The sequence below is a fragment of the Gobius niger genome (assembly GCF_951799975.1).
Source record: "Gobius niger genome assembly, chromosome: 19".
Classification (NCBI taxonomy): domain Eukaryota; kingdom Metazoa; phylum Chordata; class Actinopteri; order Gobiiformes; family Gobiidae; genus Gobius; species Gobius niger.
Genome location: NC_136870.1, coordinates 10,035,765 through 10,063,747, shown reverse-complemented (window position 1 = coordinate 10,063,747; position 27,983 = coordinate 10,035,765). Strand labels below are relative to the sequence as shown.

Sequence of the window (27,983 nt, the reverse complement as noted above, 5' to 3'; positions counted from 1 at the left end):
ATGTAATATCCAACCCGGTCCGGCCCCCCATCACAGTCAGGAACAATAATGTGGCCCCCAGAGAAAAAAGTCTGAGGACCCCTGCTTTAAAGTAATATCATGCCAGTGGAAGTAAAAACACCTGAGTGATAGTACTTCTAAGAACTTCAAGTAAAAAGTTACTAATATACATATACTTGTATATAACATAGAGCGGGTCGTCTCATGATCAGAAGGTCGGGGATTCAAATCCCTGCTCCTGAAGGTGCACACGGTCATTGTGTCCTTGGGCAAGACACTTCACCCACCTTTCCTCCAGTGTACATTGGTGTGTGAATGGGTGACTGGTTCGTTGCTGTAATGTAGGTGGAAAGGCACCTACATTGGGCGGCACGGTAGCGCAGCGGTTAGTGCTCTCGCTTCACAGCTAGAAGGTCCGGGTTCGATTCCCACCAGGGACGGGGCCTTTCTGTGTGGAGTTTGCATGTTCTCCCCGTGTCTGCGTAGGTTTCCTCCGGGCACTCCGGTTTCCCCTACCACTAAAAACATGTACAATAGGCCAGGATGAATGATGTGTGTGAGTGAATGTATGGTGGTGTCAGAGGGTCTGTTGGCGCAGACGTGTGTAGCCGCGAAAGCGCCTCTGACAGTCTCCCCCAGGGGAAACTGAAGCTACAAACGTAGCTTTCCACCACCGAGTATGGAGTGAATGTAATTGTCTCATGTAAAGCGCTTTGTGACTATATGTCTGTGAAAGGCGCTATATAAATAAAGATCTTCTTCTTCTTCTTCTTCTATATAAGTTGAGACCATTTACCATATTTCAGTAACTGAGTTCTATCCACTTCTGCAATGAACCCTAATATAAAAGTCAAATGTGTTCTCTTTTTACATTTTATTGAGAAACGTACAATGGTCAACACAGTAACAAAGTGTGCAATGATTGAAAAAAAAAAAAAAAAGCATGGAAATAGTTGTGTGTTCTTTAATTTGACACTGAGTGGATCCTTTATCTAGCCCAGTCCTTACAGAATGTAATCTGCAAATAGAAAGGTCATTTTCTCTCATAAAAAACTCAGGAGACAATACAACAGGTTTGGGTACATTTTCATTTTTGTTTGTACAAACAATCAGAGCGACTACACAATGAAACCAGGAGTGTATTTATTCCCTTCACTAAATGGCCACGTTGCCCATCAAAACACAAAGGTCCAACCAAAGTCAGTGGGAAGTATTGTCCGAGAGAGCACAGTAGCTACAGAGTGGGGTAAAGTTTTATTTAAATATGTCAAACAAACGTTCTTTTTTTAATATAAATAATTCATTGACATGTTATCATAGTATGTATCTCCATAAACACAAGAAACTGATACCCAAACCTCTCTCCTTCATTCCAACCTTTGGAAAAGAAACACAAAATAAAGTAGTCAGGTCAGGAAGACAGACTGGGTGCCATTTTTCATCAATATCTTTCTCTACATGTCCATGTCTCAAACAAACAAAATGAGATCCCAACCTGAGCGTCTTTCAAAATCCTTACAAAACACTTCATACAAAAGTAGGTTAGACTATCACAACAGTAAAATAAAAACCGTCCTTCAGATTCATTCAAAGGCCGTTTAATGTGCAGCAGAGAAGGGATATTTCATAACTTGTGCAGTGTTTAAAATTAAAACTCTTATGAAACAATACAATCATGTCTCCAGGGCTTGACATTAACATCATTTTCACTGGCCACTGTAAGTGATCAATTAAAAATGGTACTTGCCACTTTATGTCTTTACTAGCCACAATTTAATAAGTTATGAAGTCACTTTTGTCACTTATTTGTTGCAGGTATGACTTGGCTCCTTCCTCAGGCAATCAGAAGACTTGTTATCAAAAAACAAAGATCTTTTGACACTTAAAAAAAAGCCTATTATTATAAGTTGAATTCAAAAACATGGAAACAAGGCCGAGAATAGGGGTGCCATGTTTCTTTTTCTAGGCTTAATGGCTAAAATAGCTTGTGAGAGGAAAAGCTAACCAGTGCTGGGTTAATGTCAAGCCGTGAATGTTGACAGTGCTCATATGGGATAAATTGTCTGAGATTCTGCGGTGCAGTTCTTTCCGTGTTGCAGCAGGTGGAACACATGTTGGCGCACGAAGACACAGTGATGGAACCGCCTCGGTCCCGTGAGCGGAAGCCGATGGGAGCGTGTGGTCAACTGAGATGTCCTGATGCAGGGCTCTACTGTGTGCTCCTAAAGGCTGCAGCGAGGACCTCGTCTACTAGAACTTAGGCGCCGACCTGTCATTCGTGACCGTTGGTCTCAGCTTCACTGTTGCAAACGGGTTCCCCCCCCTGAAGAAAACACACCATTGGAGTTATCTCATGTGCTTTTCCAGTTGGTTCAGGAATCTTCATTTATGATTGTAAACAGATTGGATGTTTATTTAAAGCCACACCGCGTTACATTTGACCAAATAAACAGAATGAAATCCAAGCATTAATTTAATCATTGGTGTTATTATTATATAAAAAAAAATCATGCATCTTTACTGTGAGCAGATTTGACTCTCTCCTCAAAATTGACTCATAACCTTAAATTTAATCATACTTTTTCCCTCTTTTAAGCCGTTTTCTGGCAGTATATGAATGTATTTAACACACATCAATAAAGTCAAGGCAAAATCGGCTCCATATGGATGTTTTATCAGAGCAAATTGTTCAATAGAAGCAAAAAGCCACACTTGTTGCTAACATTAGCATATGTAGCATGAAGCTAACACAGCTTCCTGGTTAGCATTGTCTGTTTTTTAAATGTTTATGGGCTGTTGAACCACTTTGCTCCTCTCAGTGTCTCTGTATTTGGTAGAAACATGTACTCATAATTCAGCACTTGTTAAAGTAATGGTGGAGAAATGGAAGAAAGTAAAAAAATTTCACTCTTCTTTTTTCCCCCCCTCTGGCTGCTGCAAACATGACCACATATGGGCAATTCCAAAGATGTCGTCTGTATCTATTTTCCCAAAAAACGGCATTGGGAGGCACTGTAGCAACAACCTTGAAAGTTCCGCAGTGTGGCTTTAAGATCAGAGCAGAGAACTGCTACATAATTAAACAGAGATTAACATAACAGGGTCGAATACTGTCTGAATCCACTTTGTTGTTGTACCACAGTTCAGTGAAAATGACCCAGTTCAGTTAGTACGGTTAGGTGACTCACCCAAGAAAAGGTGCTTTTGCTGTCCCATTGACAAGAGTTACCTGTAGTGAGAAAATAGAGAAGACAGAGCCCTTGAAGAATTAGTCTCTCCAACATAAAAGACCTCCCCATTCCCCGGAGACACCACACATGCACACACACACTCCGCCCTACAGCTGAGATAAAGCCGGTACAGCTGCAGGACAGGTTTGATAAGATGTCTCATTAATGTCCCCTGTCCTTCTCCTGCACGTTCCAACCTCAGCCTCGCACGGTTTTTGGAATCTCGACAATCAGGAAAGGCGAGTTCAAGAAAACTCCTCTGTGCTCTCGACCGACCGCGACAATCACCTTCACGGAGTCAAGTGAGCATGGCAGCGGTGCGATAGTAAATATTACAAAGAGATACCACAAGCTTTAGACAAAAGGCAGGTAAGAAAAACGTGTAAATACAAAAGTAACCGGTGCAATGTTCAGTTCAAAGCATAAACTAAGCGGGTGTTCCAAACATTAGCAAATTTGAGCAGGGGCGTAGCACAAAACTGCATTCCTTAGGCACAAATGGTTTAGTTGGGCTCCACACCACATGTCCTCTTTGACCTTATGCATATTTCATTTCATCATGTTACTACCGACTTCTCACACCCCTCTTTTAAACTACGCTGTCCTATCTAAGAAAAGCCCACTGGCTAAAAACACTGCAAAAAGATATATCCAGGAGAAAAGCAGAAAAAGCTGATCTTGGTAATTAAATACAGTACAGTTTTTGTCCAAATGTGTTAGATGCCAGTTTGAAACATTATCAAATTCGACAGTAATACAAATCCAGAGCAACACAGGGATCATTTCGATAAACCTTTCCTCTCTCATGTAATTAAGTCAAGTCAAGATACTTTACTCAGTAATGTTAGCTTGCTCATACCCTGCAATAATACATACTTAGCAGACTTTATGACACTAATACCCCGCTGAAGTTTGTTCAATACAAGTGCCCTGAGGCAGCAGATCCAGAGGACACGGAGTGCAGCCAGTAGGTGATGATGAGCGAGGAGTGCGGAGCGTGTCTGGGCCTGTCTGCAGCCTGGTCAGCTATACTTTAGAGTGGGTCAGCCGGTGCAGGGCAATCAGCCTCCAAAAATGTCCCTGCACTTTTTGTACTCTCATGCAGTGTTTCCCAACCAGCGGTACGGGGACCACTGGGGATATGTCAGCACTTTAATGAACGGTTTGAAATCAATTTAGTAAAATGTCTAAGTGACTGTTTATTGTTCATGTTGAGCAGAATACATATTTTTTAAATGTACTTCACTGCATTCCAGGGCATAATATAGTTATTGTGATTTAAGGTGACACAATATCCATGTCAACAAGCCAGAGAGTTTCACACGTTTTCCTAACATGGCTAAAAAGGAAAAAGCAGCACTTGTAACTTGTAAATGTGCTAAAGCAATGTTTTAGTATATTTCCCTGTTACCTCAGCTTCGGTCCTGATTTATTAGTCTTTTAAGTCTTTTGGACGCAATTTCAGAAAAAAGCGAATAGGTTTCTATATTTGTTTACTAAATGACGGTAGATGGAACCTGTACTGTTATTGTTTTGGTTTCATAATACTGCAGTAGTCATGTTATGCTGCGATATTCTCAGTTTATCAACAGCACACTGCAGGCAGGGGGCGCTCTAGAATATGAAAAGTCTACGATGGACAATAGGTATCGAGCAAATGCTCAGTCAGTGTGCTCTACCCTCCTGTTATCACTCCTTATTCATATTAGAAAAATAAACACGGCGCGTTTCCTTTTACTGTCAAATCAGGGAGTGTTTAGGCGTGGAGGCTATGAGTGTTCAGCGGGAGGTGTGGTGATAAGGGACTTTTGAAGCATGGGCGTGGGCAACTATGGGATAACAAAATACAGTTGATTTAGGATCTTAATCAGGAAGTTTTTAAACTCAGCTATCTATTTCCATCAATATAGGGCGGCGATATGTACTGACTGATTTCTACTTTATGGCAGTAGTTAAAAGGTAATTACTGCCGTCACAAAGGTTATACTGTGAGTGTTGATGTTTTTCTGTTAGCAGCTCAAGAAGACACTCATAATTTTATACAATAAACAATATAAAAATACGGGGGTATTATTCCTCAGTACCTGCTTCTGTGCACCTTGTAAAAACAAACTACTGCACTTTATCATGTCCACACTTTACTTTGCTCTGCCCGATCCCGCGAGGGCCTGTGTGGTACTTGGATCGGAGACTGTTTGGGAACACAAGGAAACCTTTGTCAATGTAATGCGTGTGTGAGTGTTTGATTGGCAGCCTCACTTCTGTCAGTCTGCCACAGGGCAGATGTACTATAATAGTAGCTTACCACCACCAAGTATTGAGTCAATGAAAAAATCGTAAAGCGTCTTTGGGTATCCAGCGCTATATAAAACCAATGCAGTATTTTTATTATTATTAAAATCAACTTTCCTTTGCAATTAATATTGAGATCAAGAAGAAGAAGAAGAAGAAGAAGAAGAAGAAGAAGAAGAAGAAGAAGAAGAAGGATAGATAGATAGACAGACAGACAGACAGACAGACAGACAGGCAGACAGACAGACAGACAGACAGACAGACAGATAGACAAATAGATAGATAGATAGATAGATAGATAGATAGATAGATAGATAGATACTTTATTGATTCCAAGGGAAATTCATGAAGGAGGAGAAGAAGAAGAAGAAGAAGAAGAAGAAGAAGAAGAAGAAGAAGAAGAAGAAGAAGAAGAAGAAGAAGAAGAAGAAGAAGAAGAAGAAGACATAGTCACAAAGCACTTTACATGAAACAATTATACATTCACTCCATACTCGGTGGTTCAGTTTCCCCTGGGGGGATGACAGAAACTTGGTTGCGACAGCATACATTTGTGGCAACCATCATCCATCACTCATCCTGGCCTATTGTACATGTTTTTAGCAGTAGGAGAAACCGGAGTACCCCGTCCCTGGTGGGAATCGAACCCTACAATTAACTAGCCGGTGCAATATCCTCTGCAAAGAACAAATATAAATATAAAACCCTCCAAACCATGTAGTTTATTTTCGACCTTCAAAGAAATATTATTATGAAATGCAAGTGTTACTAGCAGCTCATATTTCAGTTTCCTCTCTGAGGTTTTTTTTTCCATAGTGAATATTATACAGAAAAAGTGAGGAACCCCAAATCCAGAAACAAACAAACAAACAAACAAACAAACAAACAAACAAACAAACCAACAAGCACCCGTGTAGTATTTGTGTCACAGCATGCACCTTTGAGGCAGATGTTAAGTGCAGTTAGCTCGAGTTACTGACCAGGTTCTGTGCCGACTGCGCTGAGGTGATCATTGTTGTGGGTAAATCGTCACTGTAGTCTGGGGGAGGCAGCAGCACGGGCTCATTCAGTTCAGACAAACTCACCACGCTCCCTCTATGTGCAGGTGTGCTCCGATTACTGTCACACAAAAGATTTACTGTGAGCTGCGAGGGCAAAACCATTCGTATCTAAGCTGCGTCGCAATGTTTACCCACCTATTAGATATGAGTGACTCAGTGTACGGTCTGCAGTAGGATGAGGGAAACCAGCCCCGCCTGTGACAACAAAAGAAAGCCACGTTTATGTACACAGCCACTTCTCCGACACAGCCGCCTTAAGTAGGGAGTATTAGGACACAAAGCCTCCTCTCTAGTTCTGCTCAACTTTTGTAAATAACATGTGTGAGATGTCCCGACAGATAGGTTTCCTCTCCCAAAGACTGTGGCATTTGGTCAAAGTCACGTCTGGAGAAACGGCTTATCGGACCAAAGCAGATTTGTTGTCTTGGAAACAGAGCGTGGTGCGTTGATTTGCTGCAGCCTGTTTTATTCATCGCAAACTGTCATGAGCTTTGTCAAAAAAAAACGCTTTTTCCTTTTTTACAATTACTCGCACCTGTTAAAAGTTTTGAAAGCGCCTCCTTTGTGAGTCCAAGCGGATGTAGCGCGGGACTGAATGGCTCGTAATTAAAAGATGAAGCATGGAGCCTATTTAATGCTGGCTGATATGTGTCACCGCAATTACAATCTTTTGTTGAGCAAAATCACTTTTAGAGCAATTTTTCTGCTCCAACAGGAAACGCAGGCAGGTGCAATTATAGCTGTTCTGGGAGAGAAAAGGGTTACTGCTGGTTTCTACAAACTGTCTGGAAACGAAAGCTTCCCCTTCTGTAGCAAAATATCTGCACACAGATTACAGAGATGTTGGGTGTAAAGGTTCCTGGAAATAACTACCACCATGCGCCGAGGAGAGGAGTTAAAGCATTTGTTTACAGTTTGGCAGTTTTGTCTCGTTTTGTTGGGCAAGCCGGATCCCGAGACTTCACGGCTTCACGTCATGCGTGAAATACCTGGCATGTTTCGAAGCATGATGAATTAACAGAACGAAATATTACCAAACACAAAGCACAAACTCGTATTACCAGCTGAGAAATGTCAAATATGCCGCCGCTGCATGCTTGTATAGAATGAAAGTACGTTTCTTTTTTTGGGTGCGCCAAAACTCAAGCTTGGATTTGACGATTTGATTGATAAAACAAAGATGTGTTTTTCCTGGAGGTCAAAGGTCGGAACAAAGAACGTTTGGTGCACGATTTATCGCTACGATCTGCATGGTTACCTAATGGTCCAGTCTCATAGAGCGCTCCTTTGAACCCTTTTCCCCGTGAGCTACGTTTAACGGATAAAGATGGAAGAGATATGCTTCGGGGATACATGAGTGGAGCACAGCCTGGAGCTGGAGGCTAAGACGTCATTTCAAGACAAAGAATGAAACAAATCTCTATTTCGTAAACGCTAGTGTAAAGAGTAATGAGTAACACAATAAAGAAATACGCACTGTCCCGTCTTCTCCAGCTCCCCGTACCGCCAGCCGTCCTTCTCCTCGGTGATGAGGAGCGTGATGACGTCGCCGTCGTCGAAGCTCAGCAGCGTTTCGTTGTTGCCCGCCGTGTGAGGGAAGATCGTCCTCACGCGCGGCTTCTGGGACATGTTGAGCCCGGACGACTGGGATGTGGACCGGGACAGGGAGCCTTCTCCGAGACTGCTCTGGTCTGAAGCACAGGGGAGTTATAGGGGTTAACTGTAGCAGTAGCAAGTTTCAACTTCATCCCATATTCACCATTCTTTAAGCCACCAACACTAATGAAAGTACCTGAGTTGTGCTCGGGGGAGGAGGGCAGTGAAAACATGGGCTCCTGGTTGAACATATTCGCCAGTGGGCTGATCTGAGCCTTGAGCTGAGGTGCGGGAGGAGGAATGTCGATGTTGTTCTGAAATAACACCAGGCGATTGTTAAGATATAAAACACCATAAGGAAGAGGAACTAGAAATGACCATTCCTATCAGATACAAATGGAACGGGGTTAAAGGCCCTGCTGGGTAGTTATTATTACATCGGTGTAATGACTTGCAGTGAGAGTCTATAATGGCCCTCCCACGCTGTAATAAATAGTCACAGAGAAAATGGCAGTGGACTGAAAATACTGTAGGAATGAAAATAGTGAGGGTTTCCCATGGCTTTTGTCCAAGCAGAAACCAGGCTGCCATCTAAGTAGTGACGTTCACGACTGCTTCGTATCTTTAGAAAGGCTTAATAAACATGAGTAGTTCGAATGGATCTCATTTGTGAATCAAGCAGGATCATTTTTTTCCTTTTATTTTTTTTATACAGAACATCCCCGAGACACAGCCTATTTGCAATAAAAAAATCCATCTTTATAGTCAAATAAAATCTGTTCTAAAATGGTGCCTGCAAGAGGAAAATGTCTATAGTTGTTAATTGTATTATTTACATACAGGTGTTTCAAAGGGTAAAATCTCATCTCTTGTACCTGCCTGCCACCAGGATAAGCTAATACTGGAGTGGAGAGCTAAATACATGTGCGTGACTTACTATGCTGTTGCGCTGCAGGACTGGAGTTGCCTGTGGAGTGGTGGCCATGCGGTCGATCATGGTTGAGACGGTTTCAGGGACCTGGGTGATGTCCGAGCATTTGTCCTGCCAGATGAGGAATTTATCTAACAGCATCTCTTTGGCCTAAAACACGACAGAGGGAGGGTGAAAGAAATATCCAAACAGGAAGTCTTCCAATGTTGAACTTGATCATTGTTTGTTTGGGTAATTAGGTCCACAAACCTGCAATATCAATCACAATCGCAATTTTTGTCGATATTATTAAATAAGGCTACCACTTTTTAGCACTATAGCGGAACATTTGTGCAGACAGAAAAGAGCCGCACTGAGAGAAATATCTACAATAAACTGTGATAAAACATCTGCATTTTGTAAGGGCCGTTTTCCGGGTGATGGTAGTGTATAGTTGCTGTCAGTACAGAGTTCAGTTGATTATATGCACCATCAAACTATACCAAAAGGGAAAAATATCATGGCATAAGCACAAAATTGCTGAAATGCTAGTGTTCACTTAAAATTCAGCCTGAAGCCTTAAGACATCATTAGCATCTGTATTATGACAGCTTTATCATGGTAAATGACTTGCCTTCCACTTCAGTATTAAACTATAGGCTCTTTAGCATGCTGAGGTCACACAAACTACAGACAGAGCCGGGTTTGAGTCCATTGATACCTTGTCGTGAAAGTTGCTCATCTGATAGGAGAACACGCAGTGTTTGTCAGCCAGGAAGCAGAAGCGCCTTTTCTCCTCCATCAGAGCCTCTTTGCAGCCGTCGGCAATAAACTTCTGCATGTCCATCTGCCGCGACGAGATGGTCTCCAAATACTGCACAAAGGGTTAAAGCTAAATGTCAGAGCCAATGCACAATGATAATGTCAGACAGATGAAAAACATAGAACTATTTCTGTTTCTATATTTGACATTTTCTCTTTGCTTGTTAAGTGGCCCTTTCCCAGCTGTAGTCACAAATTAGTTGCAAATTATATTTTCAGCATAAACTCAATCCACAGGGTATCAATTAGAGGAAACGCTTTAGTAAGTGACACAAGTAGAGCCTACTGTCGGCACATCCCTTCTGAGTAAAAAGTGATTCAAGCTGAAAGCTAAATGCTGGCTGTGTAAGTAAGTAAGTAACACTGTGTTCAACAACAACGACAGCCAAACACAGTAAAGGACTTTTATATGCAGATACATTCACCCAGGATACAAGCCATGTCTAAGTCTTTCAATGACTTCTTGACCGCGCGTCTTATTGTACACCCACTCCCCGTCTTCCACTTTCCCCAGGTTGTCATGGTGATGATAAAGCAGTCAGTCTCCGAGGGCTCTTCCAGAAAAAAAAAAAACATTCACTTGTGTCTGCATTCAGTTTACTCTTTTTCTTCTTGTTTTCAAATCACCGTCAAATCGAAGTTGCAATTCTTGTATTCTGTATAAATGCAGGTAACTCCGTGGTTTGTTTGAAATGTGACTGAAATCATAAAGTCGGACTCACAAATCGACTCGCAATACTTCAAGGCCATTCACACTTCTGCCATTGGATTGGTCTCAGCTCAACTTTATAGCGAGCTCACAGACGAAAGGAGACCTACTGTGTCTTCAAAAAGGTGCTGAAGATTACCAGAGAATACGTGCGGAGAGAAAGATGGATTTCTCGAGTGCTCGCCATTGTCTTCAAAAACAGACCAATTTTCTGTGTGTTCCAAAAGCACGGATGAGGAAGCAGACGTAATGTGTGCTCCTACTGTGGTGGCTAATTTGCCTTTTCGTCTCACCACAGTGATTTACAACTCAAATCAGCCTGACAAATGAGACGGCTATTTGTAATGGACACCCGAAAGTAACCACACTTTGAATATGTCAGGCATTGGGTTAACAAATATATCAGCAAATATAGATTCAGGAAATATTCTATGCAAAAAAGCACCTCACTTGTGTCCTTATAACACTGGCAGGAGGGTTAGAGCAATTGGCCTAAACATTGCACTCTCTCTCCTGGTCAATACTTGGAACAATGAGCTGACGCACATTAATGCCAGACACCGATGGCACAGCAAGAAAAGAAGTTCCAATCCAAGATAATTTTGGCCCTTAATACCATACACTCAGCTATTCATCTTTTAGTCCCTTTGAATGTGTCTTTGGTAGAGCAGCACCTCCTCCTTAGAAGAAAAATGCAATTTACAGCCTGTTGCTCCGAGATCATGAGTTGCTGACAAAGCCTCATACAATATTCTGCATTCCTAATCTTAAACCCTCAGTTACTTCCTGCTGCCCACAAGACTGAACCAAACCTATTTATCTAAGTTTTCCATGGTGCGTCATACACAGCACTGAAATCTTACCCACGCATTGTAAACACGGCTAAAACTTCAAAGTTCCGCCGCTGCGCGCTTGGGCTTGAGTGCAGTTTTTTTTTTTTTTCGTTGCTGGCAGCATGATATCCAGATGCAAATGAGTTGGTCTTCTGAGGCCACATTTCCTTTCCTCTGTACACAGCCCTCGCTATTTTCCAAATGCATTTTATCATCGAGTTTTTTGGGGAGTGGAGAGAAGCCTGACATCTCATCAGCTCTGCAAAGGCTACGGTCTACCTCCGCCCGCCATTTTGGGACTTGGAAGGTTTAAACCGGCCAGTCATCTGTGATTTTGCCCCCTTTTATACGGCGCTATAGAGAGTCAAGACGTGGAACGGTAGCCTTCGCACTTGTGCAAACAACGGTGTGTGCGTGCCGTGCAAACTATCCAAATAGAAATCACACACAGCGGGTTCAGAGACAGTTTTCCCATCGCTTTTAAAAGGTGAGAGGTTAGGGGTATGAATGGGGTCCTGAATTCTCTGTAAAGTAAATAGCACAAAGCAGCGTAAAAACACATTAGAGTAAGCTCCGTCCTCACCTCGTTCTCCTTAATATCATACTTGTGCGCGTGCTTGCCCTGGCTCTTTCTCTTCAGTTTCTTCAGGTCGGTCTGTGATCGCTCCAGGCCGTCCACTTTCAGCTTATGCTCAGACTGGTAGCGCTTAAAGGTGGCCTAGAGAACACAGCAATATACATTCATTAATAAAGGTTATTGTAAATCATCCATTCATAAATAGAGCTTGTGAAAAAAACAACACCAGTATCTGAACATTTTTTATATACCCATGCTGCATAAATCAGTGTCTTCTAGAACCATGTAAAAAAAAAAAAAAACAATAATAATAATTTCTATAAATGGCTATAGAGTGGCAATGTTACAATAGAAATCCGCCTTGTTAAGGGTACTAGCAAACATTGTCCACAAGTGAGCTTAAAAACAATAATAAAAAGTGGACAAAAGAGACGTGGATAGGGCTGGGTACCCTTAACATTTTTTTTCCGACACCAGTACTTTAAAGCAGTGCTAAGTTGCTCATACCCCAAGAAGCCATAAGCAGACAGAAACTGACAGAAAATACTAACGGAGAGAGGGATATTGTATACCCAATTACACAATGGAGATACATTTTTTTCACTCAAACTTGGCTGTAAATACTGTTTATGTGATGCTAGCCCACAGTTAGATTTGCCCGTTAGCTTCTTCTTAGTGATTCCATTAGTGTGTATTGGGGCCTCCGACCCGGTGGCAGGGAAGTTGCAATTGTGGTTTTCTGGCCAGAGACGTCAGGGGGAGAGGATAGAACCCCAATCATCCAATCAACACTTGTATTACCCCCAGAGGGACTACGGAAAGGATTTATTAAGATAAACAAGTTACTAAGTACTGCTTTAACGATACTTGGTTTTCGATATTTGTCGTCGAGAACCAGCAAACAGAACAATAATATGTGGAAGATCTGCAAATTTACAATATTGGGTTCATTTCCAGCAAATATATTGGGTAAAAAATGGGCAAAAATGCGTGGAAATAGGGAAAATATTAGTAATAAAAAATGAGAATTTTTTTTTAAGAAATTGGAAAAAAAAATAAAAATTGTGGGAAAAAAGAGAAATATTGTGTAAAAAAAAAATGGGTGAAATGGGGCGAACATAGGGCATTTTTCTTTTCTTTAAAAAAAAAAAAAAAACAATTTATAAAATAGGGATTTTTTTCTTTTGACACTTTCTTTTTTTCGATACCAGTAGAACCTTAACTTTTTTCCCCATACCAGACTGGTGTCGTTTAACGGTACCCAGCCCTGGTTGTGGACTGTCCAAAAGCTCTTACACGTATGAACAGTAACTCCAGAATCCCTGAAATCTTGACGGTTTTGACAATGCAGTTTCAAACTCTATTGTACTTCTCATCCTTTTTCGGTGCCAAGTATCTTTTTACCCTCTCAAGTGATGTAAAGCAAGCCCTGACATATATACTGTATCTACGAGGAGTGGACCATTCCCTTTAAACATTCCCTTTTGGCGGTGCTTACATTCATGTACTTGACATCCTGCTCCGTCTTCTTCTCCAGTTCGACGATTATATCTCGGTGAAACCTCTTGAACTGCAAAACATACACACACATTGTTACAACATCCGTTAAGCTGCACTTTACAAAATGTACCGATGCGTCACATGGCTGGGTGACAGCGTGGCGATAACAGCCAAGTGACCCGCAGGAATGCACGATAACATGTTTCTGAGATGAGCAGAATCCACCTCCTCATCATGTCGGCTTATTGGCCTGTTAAACTTTTACTGATTTACAACTTCTGCCCGGGGCCATAAATGAGATAAGTTGTAGATAGTCGCAAGGAAACGGAGAGGAAAGAAACAAAAGGCCTAAACTAGCTTCAGGAAGTATTCGGAATATTTCATTTATGCCTCTGTCGTCATATCTAAGTCTGGTGCTGAAAATGCGTATTCCTAAAAGTTCTATACACATACAGAGGCCGCACATTTCAGTTTCAAGGGCAATGGATGGAATTGACCACAGATGTAAACTTGTAAATAACCTCTTAACCTCCACCTGAACCAAGCACATTTTCTCCAGTTTTGTAGGTTCATATAGACCTTATGGATTTGGGTTAAGATGAACTAGAAAAAATGCACTCGGTTAAGGCGCTAAAAACAGCACAGCGATGACTGAGAGCTAAGGAATGGGGAATTCAGTTTCCTACGTGCAAATATTTGTCGCCTTTCACCCCAAGGCAGCAGGGTCAAGAGTGATTCTGTAGCTTTTCATTCTTGACAGAAACTTTGTGAGTTGCACTGACGTTTGAAAAGGAAAAGGAATGGCGTCACCAGGTCAGCGAGGGTGATGTGTTAAGACTGAAACTGTGAGAAACCGAGCGCTGACCATGTTTTTGTTTTGACCCTTCCGACACACAGAGTGCCGAGAGCTTTTGGTAAATAATGCCAGCGAGTGGGCACTTACATTTTCCTCAAGTTCAGTGTGGATTTTCCGATGAACTTCTGAGATCTCCATCAGAACAACGCCTGCAAGACAAATAAAGAGGGACTTATAGGTTGTGTTCATGTGATATCAGCCTACGTAATGGAGCGAAGGTTTCTATAGACACATTTACTGTTAAACCAATGTTTTGTTATGGTTAATATTACTGCAATTACTGAGCCTATCCACATGAAACCAAAACAGGCCCAAAAAGTCACGATAATTACAATATCGATATTTATCGCCTGTACATTTATTAGCATTCCCACTCTATTTTTTCTTTGTAAAACTTTGATTTCTAACTGAAGCAAATTGAGTTCCATTATATTTCATATTCATTGCAGCTTGTGTGGTACTTTAGGATATGATTATGCACTTTTAGTACAAAGGTTTACTGTCATTTTTATGCCTGAGCGTTGACAGCATCTAGTTTCGTTAGAGTCAATGATATCGTTTATCGCGATACTTTCCTGCCTCGATATACTGAACTTCAAATTTGTTATCGTGACAGACCTAGGCCCAAACTTAAATGGCCTCCCTGTCAGCACAAATGAATAACGCCCTGGTGAGAATATTCAACAAGTGCCGTCATTACCCAAACGTATAAGCATATAGGATTAATAAGACTAAGACTAAGACTAAGACTAAGACTAAGACTAAGTAATGGTCAGATTAAGGCGAGACACTGCAGGTGAATAGGGAAACTTTATACATTTAGAGATATCAATTTTAAACTACTGCTGTAGATAAATGACATAAAGGAAAAATATACATTGCAAGCTTTTTGTCATGTTATGTTATGTTTTCTTATAAAAATAAGGCGCCTTATGCCGAAAAATGCCCAAAATTTCCCATATTTTTGGCAATTAAATCTGAATAATGGAACAAGCCAGGTTTGAATGTATGGTTTTATTTTGTTGACATATTAGTTACAAAGACTTTTCCAGATGGGATTTTGGATATCTTTTAAATAAGCGTTTTTTGTTGTTGAAAAATCTGAAAATGAAAATTGAAATGACAGTTTCCCAAACAAATCTATGGAGAAACGCTGAGTCTGTGCAATAACTAAACATGTTAGTTTTTGTGTGTTTGCTTGTTTCCAGGTGAAAGTTTATTTGTTCATTTGATCCAAAAATGGGAAAAAAAAAGTCACTTCACTCAGCTCATGTATGAGTGCGGTGTGTGAGTGAGTGATCGGTGTTGGTCCGTCACTTATCCTAGGGCAGCAGTGACAACAAACATCAAAGATTTTGACATAACCAAACTGAACCCAACCTATTGTAAGTTGCTTAAGAAAGGTTTTGCTCATGAAACACGCGCCGCCTATTCGTCGTCCAAAAGCTTTATAACTGGTTTGCTCATTTCATTTCATTCCCGTGTCACCTTTTATCTAACCGCACCATCTTTTTCAGCCCTACGCTCGTTCAATATTTGAACAGCTGTCAATAAGTAATCTCAATGAAAAGGTATTGTACGGGTTGATACAGAACAGTCTCCATTCACCGACGCGCCACAATATAGATAGCTGCGGCATATGACATGAAACAATGGGAAGTGTGTCAATACTGTAAACACGAGGGGACAACCGTAGCAGCCTATAACGCTACAAACTCACAATGGGGCAAACTCTAGAGTCAAGGTTTACTACAGGGCGCACAGTTCTAGTCATACAGTAACCATGAAGCAGCACTATGTAGATACAGGCATGTGACTGGGGCTTTGCAGACTGATTTATTGGGAATCTTTCAATCGGTGTGTGTTTGTGATGCTCTTGAGTTTAGAGTTTCAGATGCAGGGCTGGTGTCTTTTATTGTTGATTGATTCGGCCCACAAGACTGGCATACTGTATGAATGTTGAGGTGTGAAGTTCTTTCGAATGACAACAATCACGCCTTTGTGGGTGAATGCCACCTGTTTTTTTTTTTTTACAGTAGAGAAAAATGCCTTTAATTTTGCTGACAGACAAGACATTAAACTTTGTGTCATCTTTATGTCAATCCGAGTAATTACAGAGACATATGACAGCCCGAAACATGTGCATTTTCAAAGGTAAAAGGTCAAATCTGACATACAGTCTGACCTTTTCTCCATTTCAATATTAAAGCCACACGGTGGAACATTCCAGGTCGGATGCTGCCAACGGTAAATAGCCTAAATTGTTGTAAAACTCAAAACATTCTCCTCATGATGATTCAGAATCTGACAATGCTATTTTTGCACCGGCTAATGATAATAAAGCATTTGTGTGCGTAACTTATGAGGCGTTTACAAGGCGCCTCCGCTTGTTAAAGGTTTAAATGTGGCGCAAGTCAGCACAGGTGGATTAACAAGACGCATGTGAGCGCTCACACACCTGACATTCCCTGTAGGAGCCCAGTATCCCGGATAAACAGCGGCTAACGGGGCGCCGATGCAGAGCTGTGATCAGTGCAGCTACAACAACATTGCCCTCTGAAGGTCAGCAGAACGTACTGGTAAATGCGGCCTTTGTGCCCGAAGGGGGGGAGAGTGGGGAAAGGGGGGGGGGGGGTGTCAGAGGGGTGTCCTGGCTGTTTGTACAACCCCAACAACACGGGCCGTCCCCACCTGGCTGCGCACTCCACCTGTGAGCTTAGCAAGGTGTGAAGACTAAGGGATATTAAAGGCTGCATAGATCGCTTTTCAGAGGGCACCAAATAAATGTGACACATTGTTTATGTATTTATTTTACTACAACTGACATTATATAAGCCGACGACACTTTTACGAATTTCTTTTGATTTGTTCTCAAGCTCACAAATTGGCAAATGACTTAAATAAACTCTATGCTGATGGTTTGGAGTTTCCTATAGACAAGCTGTATGGGTCAAATCAAGGAGTAAACAAAACTTTTCCTTTAGAAGAATATTTAAGAATATAGTTTTATAGTAGTATTGTGTTCTTTCACACATAAACAATAAATTGTACATTTCTTGCAATAGATCCACATAGCACATTAGGTGTAAATATAACGCAGATGCGGGGTAACAAATGGCTTGAACAACAGTGTGCTTTTATTAGTGATCGTAGGTTGAAAACTTAAACTGCCAATGTGTTACTTCCTGTAAGGATCCATTTAAATAAAACATTGTGGACGAATAAAAAGGAACTCGTGAATTTGTGGCCCTGTTATGATTCTCTATCTAAAATTGATCCGCTCCACACTCCCACCTGAGTCACAGTCTTTGCCACACATGCTTTTGTTTCAATACTCATATAAAAACCCACTACTGTTCCAATCGCGGCCAGACGTCTTAATGAGGCACCTGTGTTGACTATTACCAGACGCCAGGACACCTTTAAATTCTTTGCCAGTGACGTATTTATGAGCTGGCAAAGCCTTCCCTTGTGCCAACACAGCCGGGCCTTGATAAGAAGCATGAGCAATATGAATCAGCACAAACACATGGCCCTGACCTGTTGGCACCTTTCTGTGTCTGCTCTGTAAGCTACTACCTTAACTGTATGTCTGCAATATGTGGATACAGGAGGCAGTGGGTGACTCTAAAAGCTGCTGTAACGATGAGCAGAAAAAAACAACATTTAGTTCTGTTTAGACCTGGTTCAGTCCTAGTTTAGACTCTTTATAGAAGGAGAATAGTCAATATGAGTGAACTCTCAATGCCTCTATCTCTATGTGTTATTACAGGTTAAACATTTGGTGTGTAAACGATACCAACTACGTTTTTCATGCTTCAATCCAGGTCAGGGTTATGAATGATCTCACCCTCGCCGTTCTCCGCATATGTGATGATCGATAGCCACGAAACCCCCTTTAACACGGATTGATGACCAGCTACCGACAGACGGCACATCACATCATTCATAAGAGTCTATAAAGCACACAAAGCGCCGACCAATAAATCTATATTTACTCACTACGGAGCTTCGTTTTAATGTGAGCAGCAGAATAAACTCTGTCTGAACTTTTATGGGCCGCCATTCAGTGGTGATAAAGTGGACTGGGCATCTGTATGAGGAAAGCAATCAAAAAAGGTGTGTACAAATGTTGCCAACTCTGTATTTTACTTGTTCCGAACTGCAGCTTCTTCCATTGCTTGGGCAGTTCATCTCAGTCTTTTCTCAAAATAATAGCTCTCACGGATTTCATTTTGAATATGCACCGTGAACTTGATGTGAAAAATAAATTGCAAATCTACAAGTCAGAAAAACAGAAAATAGATCCATTCTGCCCCGCTCATTAGTAACGAGCCTCTTATGAATCTTAAATGCGGGGTGGGTGATGTTGTGCACTGTATATTGGCACGTAAAATGTCATGTGCGAGTGGGTGGTGCTAGAGACTAAACAGCATCAAGTAACTGCGAGTCAAACGTTTAAAATGTCACAATCTCATCCAAGCGTCGCCTCGGAAAACAACTATCTCCTCGAAAACATTTCAGAAGTGGTTCGAGGGACACGCACCTCAGCATGCTATGAATCTTAATCCTCTGTGAAAAAAACAAAATGAGCCCTCTCTGTCGCCGCCATTAGCATTTTTTCCCCCCCTCATGCTGACATTGCGCTTCACAATTTCAAAAAGAAAAACACTTTGGAGCGACAAACAGAGCAGAGAAAAGGTGGAAGGGGTGGGGATGCAGCTATTCTTTTCTCCCGTAACATTTTCGGTCTTTCAATACCTGCGGCTTTTCAGAGTGCAACCGTCAACTCCCTGTGGAGAGCGCTCAGGCCGCTGTGCACAGGAAGCTCCTGATTGTCGTGTACAGCCACCAAAACTGCAACATGACATTTGCCTGTGTGACATAAGCTCTATCAGCTGCTGCCATGCACTTGTTACACAGGCACGGCAACAATGGGCTACTCATAACTCTGTCAAGCAACTGGATGAGGGATACTGTACAGTGCTGTGTTCAGATGCAAATCAGCGGTGTAGTTTTAAAGGAAGGGTGTTTGCGGTTTGAAAAGACACTATACACTATGTTAAGAATTATTGTGCAAATTGTATGTCGGTGCCATAAAAAAAAAAATATATATATATATATAATGAAGCAATATGGGAAAGAAATAGGATCTCTCTGGTGATGAACAGCATGAAATAGGTGAATGCCTTCGACTAAGTATGAAAACCTAGAGATTTCACGAAAGATTGCTGTTTCAGCTCATAAGCATTCAATGAACAGTTTAGGGGAGGCCGGATAGACGGTTTATGCACAACTGCAGCCTCTGGAGGGTCCTACACCTTGATGTTCGGGAGACTCCAGAGGCACCAGCAGCTTCAAATACCTGTTTGCTGCTTTGTAGCAGCTGTTCTCTTAATCTGATGTGTTTGTCTGGCAAAAAACGTCCTCATTGTGCCTTTATCTGTACAGTACAATGATTAAGCTTAATCTTTCATGAAATATCTAAGGTTTTCATACCTCCAAGGCATTCAACTGCTCCACGCTTTTCATCAGCAGAGAGATCCTTTTTCTTTCCCATATTGCTTGAAAATGGTGTTCTGCTTAATAATGGTGAATGTCCTCTTTCAGTTTTTTCCTTAACTGGGCATTACCTGACAACTAATCATCACAGGAGACCGAGATTGATGCCAGTGATTCAAAGAGCCCTGAGACACATGCATGAGTTTCATTGAAAAAATATGCACTGTACAATTTGCAAAATAATCAACATAGTGTAGGGCTGTGCAATCAATCCCAATCAAATGTCCGTGGTCGTAATTAGCCAATCACAAAAACTTCAATCATTTAGGCTGTATAATAATGTATCTTCTGAAAACAACAAGCTGACTAGCAGGACAGAGTTCCCTTCCCGGAAAGACATTTTTTAAGTCTCTGTCCTCATCCAAGCTTTATTGAGAATCCGTCTCATCAGGCAGACGTTACAGAGCACACAGTTTCAAGAGCAAGCTCTCACTCCTCCCCCAGTCTGTCTCTTTTAAACAGAAGACAAGAGCGTGTGAAGAGGCCGCCTTAACTCTGATGAAGTGTATTGTCTTATTGTGATGTACTGGACGTTGTCTTCTCTCAAGTGTTTTTAAGCCTGGTTTAGTTCTGATTTGATTGTAGGCAATGACACCAAAAGCAAAAGTAAAACTAAACTGAGATCTCAATTTGGCCAGAACATGTAATTAGGTTGTATTATTCTGTGAGTCTATTCTGTTCTACACTGCGTTAACAATTATTAAACACATTTTATTTCAGTGTCATAAAGGCAAAAACTCATGGACTGTATTGTGTCTCAGGGCTCTTTGAATCACTGACATCAATCTCAGACACCTGTGATATAGTTGTCAGGTGAGCCCAGATAAAGGCCCTATACCTGTTTTTTATTTTTTTATTTTTTTATTGCAAACAATGAAAGGGGAAGCCACAAAATGAAAATGTTGGTTGTGGTCCAAACGCATTCGTAACATTCCTAATTCTTTACACGGACACGTTTATAGGCACATTTCACAACTTGCAGGGTCACTTTTCAGGGTCACTTTCACAAAAATGCTAGAAAAATAGCCTGAAAGTTCATAAAATTGATACAAAACAAATTCCATTTCGAGAAGTAAAATCAGATATAGCTCCTTTAAGGCAAAAACTACTGAAAAGGAAAAGGATCTCTGCTGATGAAAAGCACGAAATAGTTGAATGCCTTCAACTAGGTATGAAAACAGTCTTGTTCACTGATGAGTGCCCTAACCCTGGATGGTCAGATGGGTGGAGTAGTGGATGGTTGGTGAATTCAACTATTTCACGGTTTTCTTTCCCATATTGCTTGAAAATGGTAGTCTGCTTAATAATGGTTGACGCCCTTTTTCTGTAGCGTTTCCCTTGACTGGGCTTGCCTGACAACTAATCTTCACAGGCTTCTGAGATTGATGTCAGTGATTCAAAGAGCCCTGAGACACAATGCCATCCATGAGTTTCATTGGAATTTCTTATTATTTTTTTTACCTTTATGGCACCAAAATACAATTTGCGTAGCAATTGTTAACGCTGTGTATTTGCTGTGGCCTTACAGTAAATTCTGGGAATCAATCTCATGATTACTCAGCAACAGCCACCACTGAAAATAATACGTTTTTACAAGTCAGAGCAAAGATTTATGCGTCAACGCTGCTTCCCTGGAAATTTCCATTCAAATTTCGATTGAAGCAAGCACAAGTGGAGTTTTGGAGTCAAAAGCTGGTATGAAGTCAAAGCCACAGCAGGTAACTCTGTAAATTCCTGCCAGCCACTCTGACGCAAGGGCTTTCTTCACTACACCTTTCATTGTGAGAAGAAAAAGCTTTTTTATCACCAGAGAGAGGTCTTTACACAATATGCGTCTGTGTGGGCAGTGTGTAAAAGGATATTGCTCAATTCTGTGCATCCGCCGAATCAAAATGCTGTATCTGTTGACTTGGAAATAAGTTAAGCGTGGCTCGAGGCGTGACAAAACAAGCCGGTGTGGTGTCGGAGTGAGTGTGCGGCCACAGACACAGACATGCCAGTGGCAGCTTTGTGCAGCCAGATGGAGGGGCTGGGGATGAGGTGATCCGCACTGCTGGGAAGTTTCCTCTGTTTGCTCAGAGTGTTTGCTGCTGCACACTGTAGAGCTTGTGAGAATTCACACTGTCTCGCTGTCATTTATTCTCAGCACTCACAAAATGACCGTCAAGAGAGTCCAAGAATGGGCTTCTTTTTTTTTTTACTGACAGGCAACCACTAAATTCTGGAGCAGTGTCCAAAGTATGTTTGAGTTTGACAGGGCGGTGGAGGGGGTACAGCAGTGGCCAGTCCAGCAGTGCAGTGGTTGAATAGCGTTGTTTCAACAAGTAATTTCCCAAGCTTTACAATGACAAACTGGAGTCTCAAATTTAAAGGGGCTGTACCTATTTTCCATGCTGGTAGTCGGGCAAAATCTATTGTCTTGCCAGATATATTGTATGAAAAAGAGACAGGTACATTGCATTTGCTGCGGATTAAGAGCAATCGTAAATCAAAAGCACTAATGCTAAAAACAGTATTGCAAACATAACCTGGTCACTTTACTCAGCCACAAAACGTGTTTAGAAACGACAACAATCAGGATGTTAGAAATACGTTTGAAATAAGTTTGGACCAAAAGGAACATTTAAATATATTTTGGTCTAAAAACAGAAAAAAAAGATACAGGACCTTTAAACGATGCATTTGAAAAGGTCAATGAAGAATATAAATAGCATTATTACTTTTGAGTTACCAGGAATGCCTCTTGTAAAAGCGGGAACATTATTTAATCAACCACTCAATGGCAATTACTGGCAGTGCTGAGTAAGAGGTGTGGCTGGGCAGACCAGAACATCATTCACTAATAGCAAGCGAGGTATGGGAAGCATCTAACAGTGATTTTAAGTATTTTCCCACACCAAAGGTAATGATAGTGATAGTGCAAGCCTGTCACTATAACTACATATCACTTAGTGTTAAAAAAATACTCGTAGTTGAGCTTAAAAAGATGACACTCCTTTAATATTAAAAGTTTTGAAGCCCAGGGACACTTCCATATTCCTTTCATTTGTATCTCACGGGGCAAACTTGTCTTGTGTCTTGTTACACAGCTGACCCCTCGAACAACCGCTCTGACATTTAATCAAATCCTGTTTATTGCTTTGAAATATTTTGCTCCCTATCCAAGAGTGAAACCGGCAGGCTCACGGAGTTAAAATTGGCTTTTTATCCTCTAGAGCCGCCATTCGGACATCTGACAGCGGCTAGCGGAGCGTTACGTTTAAGCCGGTTTTATTATGTGCTCCCCGAATGGATAGTAGACACTTTATAAAAACCTGCTTTTTAGTGTGACCCAGCGGACTGTGAGAATGGATTGGGGGGAAAAAAAGAAGAAAAAAAAAAGAGGCTTGATGAAGTGAGATGGCGAAGAAGTGTGGTGAAAATAGGAGCAGCTTCCGTTTTTGGCGGTAATATAATAACTAGACATGAGTCATAGCTTGAATGAGAGACAACCTGGGCGACACAGATGGCTGGATGAGATGAGAGCAATTCTGGGTAAGAGCTGGCAGCGGAAACTAAACGTCAAATCTTTCTACCTTATCTCCAGGCCGGATACAATGTAAACAAACCAAGGAGATGCCGCTTTTGGATCCTTGAAGGTGACTTTGCATTCTGTGAAACCACTACTGCTGCCCATGCGATTGAATAAAGCCAGCATTTACTGACACAAATTGGAAAAAAAAACTCACCGAGCTCTCCAGAGGCCGAGGACCCGATGGCGTTCTCTCCCATCCGCGAAACGGCGTCGAAATAGGCTTTCCCAGCGATGGTCATTGCTGCATGGGAGGTCAGATGTTTCAACAATTTGCAAGAAAAAAACAGTATTATTTAGTATTTATGTTATCTGTGAGGGCGGTGCTCACCTGTGACAGACTTCTCGTAGCTCTTGCCGAGGTTCACCAGGTTTCTCAGGCCCGGGTTGAACTGATCCATTACATTCTGGAAGGAAAATATCATAAAGTTCAAATCCTGAGGCGAGACCTGTGTGTGTGGTTGGATTCGTATAAAAGTTTTGCTTCCCCTCAGAGCCATTTCTAGCTATAAGCAGGTAAAGGCGACTGTTTAGAGCCCCGTGTCCAAGAGGAAGCCTTAGTGGGCGTGTGGAGTGAAGTCTGTAACGTTCAGATCTTTGAGGTTTGGTGTGGTGTGATTTTTGCTGCAGTGTTTGTTACCTTGGTGACTTTGGTTTGGTTCTTGACAGTGAACAGATTGAAAAAGGATTACATGTTTTGGTCACTTTTTCATCACGTTTTTGTCACTTTTCTGTCACTCTCTCGTGGCTTTCTTGTTGCTTTTTCATCACTCTTTAGTTTTTGCTTTTGTCGCGTTATTGTTGCTTTTCCAGCACGTTTTGGTCACTCTTTTGTTTGTTTTGTTTCTTAGGGTTTTTGTCGCTTTTTCATCCCATTTTTGCCACATTTTTGTCAGTCTTCAGTTGCTTTTTCATCACTTTTTAATCGTGTGTTTTTACAGCAAAGCCAAAGTGGAGATAATGTGCTTGTTCAGGTGGGGGTTACTTATCACAATCATCATATTATTTTTAAAAACTAGCTTTCAGTCTTTGGTTTTTACCAATTTGTTAGCAAGAAATGTGTCTAGCGAATGTTAAGCTCATATCCCTCTATTGCACCATGGCAAACAGGCCCCCCAGAGTGGATTTTTCCCAGGACCCCAAAAAGCTAGTAACGGCCCTGCTGCTACTTCTCAAATGCTTATGCGATCTCATTCCTATTATCCTTATTAATAACAACACCAGTGCACGCTGTTTGCTTTGTTGTGAGGGGGGGTTGCAGTGTGGAAAGGAGATAAAAGCAACACAAACCCCAAGTCCTTTTGTCCCTCTTCCGCCACTTTGCTATAAATATCGCCCCACCGAAACAATAAAACTTTCAATCTTTAACTTGACCCTTTCACATCACAACTCCCCGAAAAAGGTCAAAGTCCCACACAGTCCTGCACGCTCACGCTCACACACATGAAGCGTCCCGTCTCTCTCTTTCTCTCGCTGCCTCTCTCTCTTTCCCTGTCACTATTGAAATGCCTCAACAATCAAGTGCTGTTCAACCTCCCAGTCTGTATTCCCCTGGCACGCCCTCAATAGAACAATGAGCAGGTCAGGTATGAGTCGCAGAGAAAAAGACCTGGAAAAAGGTAATAAAAGGGGGTGTTTTGTCCAAGCAGAATCAACTCTACTGACATTTCTGAACTTACGCCTTGCATGAACTGTGAAGTATTTTCCCCTTGACTCAAAATCCTTCCTTCGTCTTATCATAATTCAGTCATTAAGGGTGCTTTAACTCTCACTGGCTTATCAGACCCGGGAGGCAGGGGCGTCAAACCTGATTAGATTAAAACTGATAGGCATTGCCATGACGACTGAAGAAAGCACATGTTATGTATCTGTTCAGGCATTCAATCAACCAGGTGTGTTCAATGGTGACAATGGTTTTAAGAGAAGGCAGGTCAGTCAGCAGGAAAACTGAAACTAGTCCTTGCACATCTGACTGCTAGTACTTAAAAACCTTGGTTACTCCTCACCAGTTTGAGTTATGGGCTGTGGACAACTTTCCTCATCAGTTTAGATTACATGCTACACTTATGTATGTTGTAAGACGTAAATAACAGGGCATTGGCGTAGTGCACATTGTGTTTTTTACAGCCAAAAACTACACTATGTAATAAAGTTTTAGTAGCTCAATTAGGCTACGTCATTACAGGTGGTGAAAGCAACTTGAGTTTCGACATTAAATGAACTTACTCAGACTAAGTTCACTATTTTATGCTGGTATATTGATGTTATTCACACAGATAAAGTAAAAAATCAACAACAAATAACTTGACTTGAAAGTTTAGGTATTTGGAAAATATTGAGTAGGCTAATAAGATTGGAAAGAAAATCTAGCCTACATTTTTAGAGAGAGAAAGACATTAACAAAATGGGAACAAATTGAAACCAAATCCACTGTAAAAAAAAATCACACTAATTTTCAATCTAATGTCAAAAAGAAACTTTTGACACTTTGTCATCGATTGCAGGTTTACATTAGACTCCCATTGTCTTGCACTCACCTTATATGTACTTTCGGTGAGCTTGCTGACATCATCAGGTGCGCGAGACATGTTGGCAGGTGAAATGGGCTGCTCCAACAAGTAGACAAACTGAGAAAAAAAAAAGAAGAAGAAGAACAAAAAAAAAGCCAAACAAAAGCTTAAATCTGGCTTTTTGTCCCCCTCTGTATATTCCAATTGGTTTGACTCAAAGTGTAATCCAAAGACCACCGGTGCGTGCTCCCCGTGTGCCGCGCACCTCTCCGTGCATGTGGACAGCCCGGCGGACTCTCTCAGACTGGGGGGAACACCTCGCCTGTCGCCTGTGGTGTCAGCAGCAGCAGCAGCAGCAGCAGCAGCGGCGCAGGTTTCACGGCAGGTTTAACCGAGAGAGAGGAGCGCGGAGGAACAGCCATAAAAAAAAGGCGAGAGGAGGAGGAGGAGGAGGGCTGGGTGTGTGCGCCGTGACGCCACACAGGAGCAGGTCACGTCCCAATCACTGATCTACGCGTGAATCCAAAAAGTTTTTTTTTTTTTTTACAGTGAGTCAGTAATGAAGGGTTGATTAAGGATCATTATCGAGAGGCTGATCTGTGAGACGTGATGATGACGAAGTGTGGCCAGAAGAGGTTTGTCTGCAAAGATTTATGTGCAAATTGGCGATTGTCTGCAAACGCCTGCTTCCCAGATCCCATATTTATTCATTTTTAATTGTTTATTAATCTGTAGATATTATAAAACTACAAATGCTACTGAATTTGGTTTATATCATTTTAAACTATTCAATGGACTTAGCCTACATAGCAAAAAAACAGAAAACTGGCCAGAAAACTACAATTGCAACTTTCCCTGCTCCAACCCGGATGCCCCAATACACACTAATAGAAGCACTAAGAAGACGCTAGCATGCTAAAAGGGCAAAGCTAACTGCGGGCTAGCGCCACTTTAGCAGTATTTACAGCTAGATTTGAGTGAAAAAAAATCTCTCCATTGTTTAATTGGATGTACAATATCCCTCTGTCCCTTTGTCTTTTCTGTCAGCGTAGTATTTACTCTCATGGACAATTAATGAGTAAAAAACCGCAACATGCTACGACACCTGCAGTGGCGCTTATGGCCTCTAGGGGCATGAGTTACTTAGTATTGCTTTAAACGTCTACGCCTGAAAGTGCATATGACACATTAGACACAATTTTTGCTAAAACATAGTTAACACAATTATATTTAAGATTTTGCTAAAGATTGTACCCAGTTTTCTTTAGTTTGACATTTTTTGTGATGTTTATATAGTTTCACTTCCTTATTGGACATCAACAGGAAGTGACATAGATGAAGGCAAACCAAACTGTTTCCGTGCCAAGCATGTTAGGTCAATGGGAAAAGAGAGAGTCAAACTGCTGTGGAATGTTACCTTTATCTACTGTATGTCACTTCCTGTGGCTTAAAAAAATAATTAAATAACTTTTGTGCCCAACATTTCTTCATTAAAATTTCTGTTTCCCTGAAATAAAATGATAATTATGCAACTGATGAACTTGCAGCTGACGTTATCCTTCCTCATATTTCCCAAAGCATTAAAACCTTGCACTTTAAAGCACATTTATACAGCCTATGCGAATTATAAAAAGCTAAGTACCATCTGTATCGTTCCGGTTTGCTCTGCGCCTCTTGTGGACGTTTATGAGCAATGTGCGCCCCCGTGTGGATACCTTCTGTTACAACACAGTGAAAGTAGCCTGCCCTACATCATACCTATATAAAGTGCCCAAGCTCAATGTTGTGCAAACCTTTACATGCGTGTCTCTATTTCTAAATGTGTCCCACTTCGGCCTGCGGGGGAATGTGACCCAGTGCAAAGGCTGATTGTTGTGTGCTGACCACATGATTGAAACGCATGGTGGCAATTTCAAGGCTTTTGAGCCCAGTTTCTCATAGACCAATGGGGGAG

At 41.5% G+C, this 27,983-nt stretch overlaps 1 protein-coding gene across 1 annotated transcript; it reads right to left on the bottom strand.

Annotated features, from left to right (window-relative positions):
* Positions 1-948: 948 nt before the first annotated feature.
* Positions 949-26,383, bottom strand: baiap2l1a (BAR/IMD domain containing adaptor protein 2 like 1a). Its single transcript, XM_079577706.1, has 14 exons — positions 26,057-26,383; positions 23,851-23,926; positions 23,677-23,763; positions 14,474-14,535; positions 13,529-13,600; positions 12,037-12,171; positions 9,811-9,963; positions 9,117-9,260; positions 8,376-8,493; positions 8,061-8,274; positions 6,719-6,778; positions 6,503-6,641; positions 3,189-3,229; positions 949-2,323 (listed from the first exon to the last, which is right to left on the bottom strand). Exons 1-14 carry the CDS (start codon positions 26,105-26,107, stop codon positions 2,251-2,253), a joined length of 1,425 nt encoding a protein of 474 aa, XP_079433832.1. The 5' UTR covers positions 26,108-26,383; the 3' UTR covers positions 949-2,250.
* Between the last annotated feature and the right edge of the window lie 1,600 nt (positions 26,384-27,983).

Coding starts and splice junctions, on each gene's coding strand:
- baiap2l1a (XM_079577706.1), bottom strand. CDS start 26,107: ATGTCTCGCGCACCTGATGATGTCAGCAAGCTCACCGAAAGTACATAT. Junction 9,261..9,810: donor TGAGCAACTTTCACGACAAG/GTATCAATGGAC, acceptor GTCGTGTTTTAG/GCCAAAGAGATGCTGTTAGA. Junction 8,494..9,116: donor TCCTGCAGCGCAACAGCATA/GTAAGTCACGCA, acceptor GTGTTATTTCAG/AACAACATCGACATTCCTCC.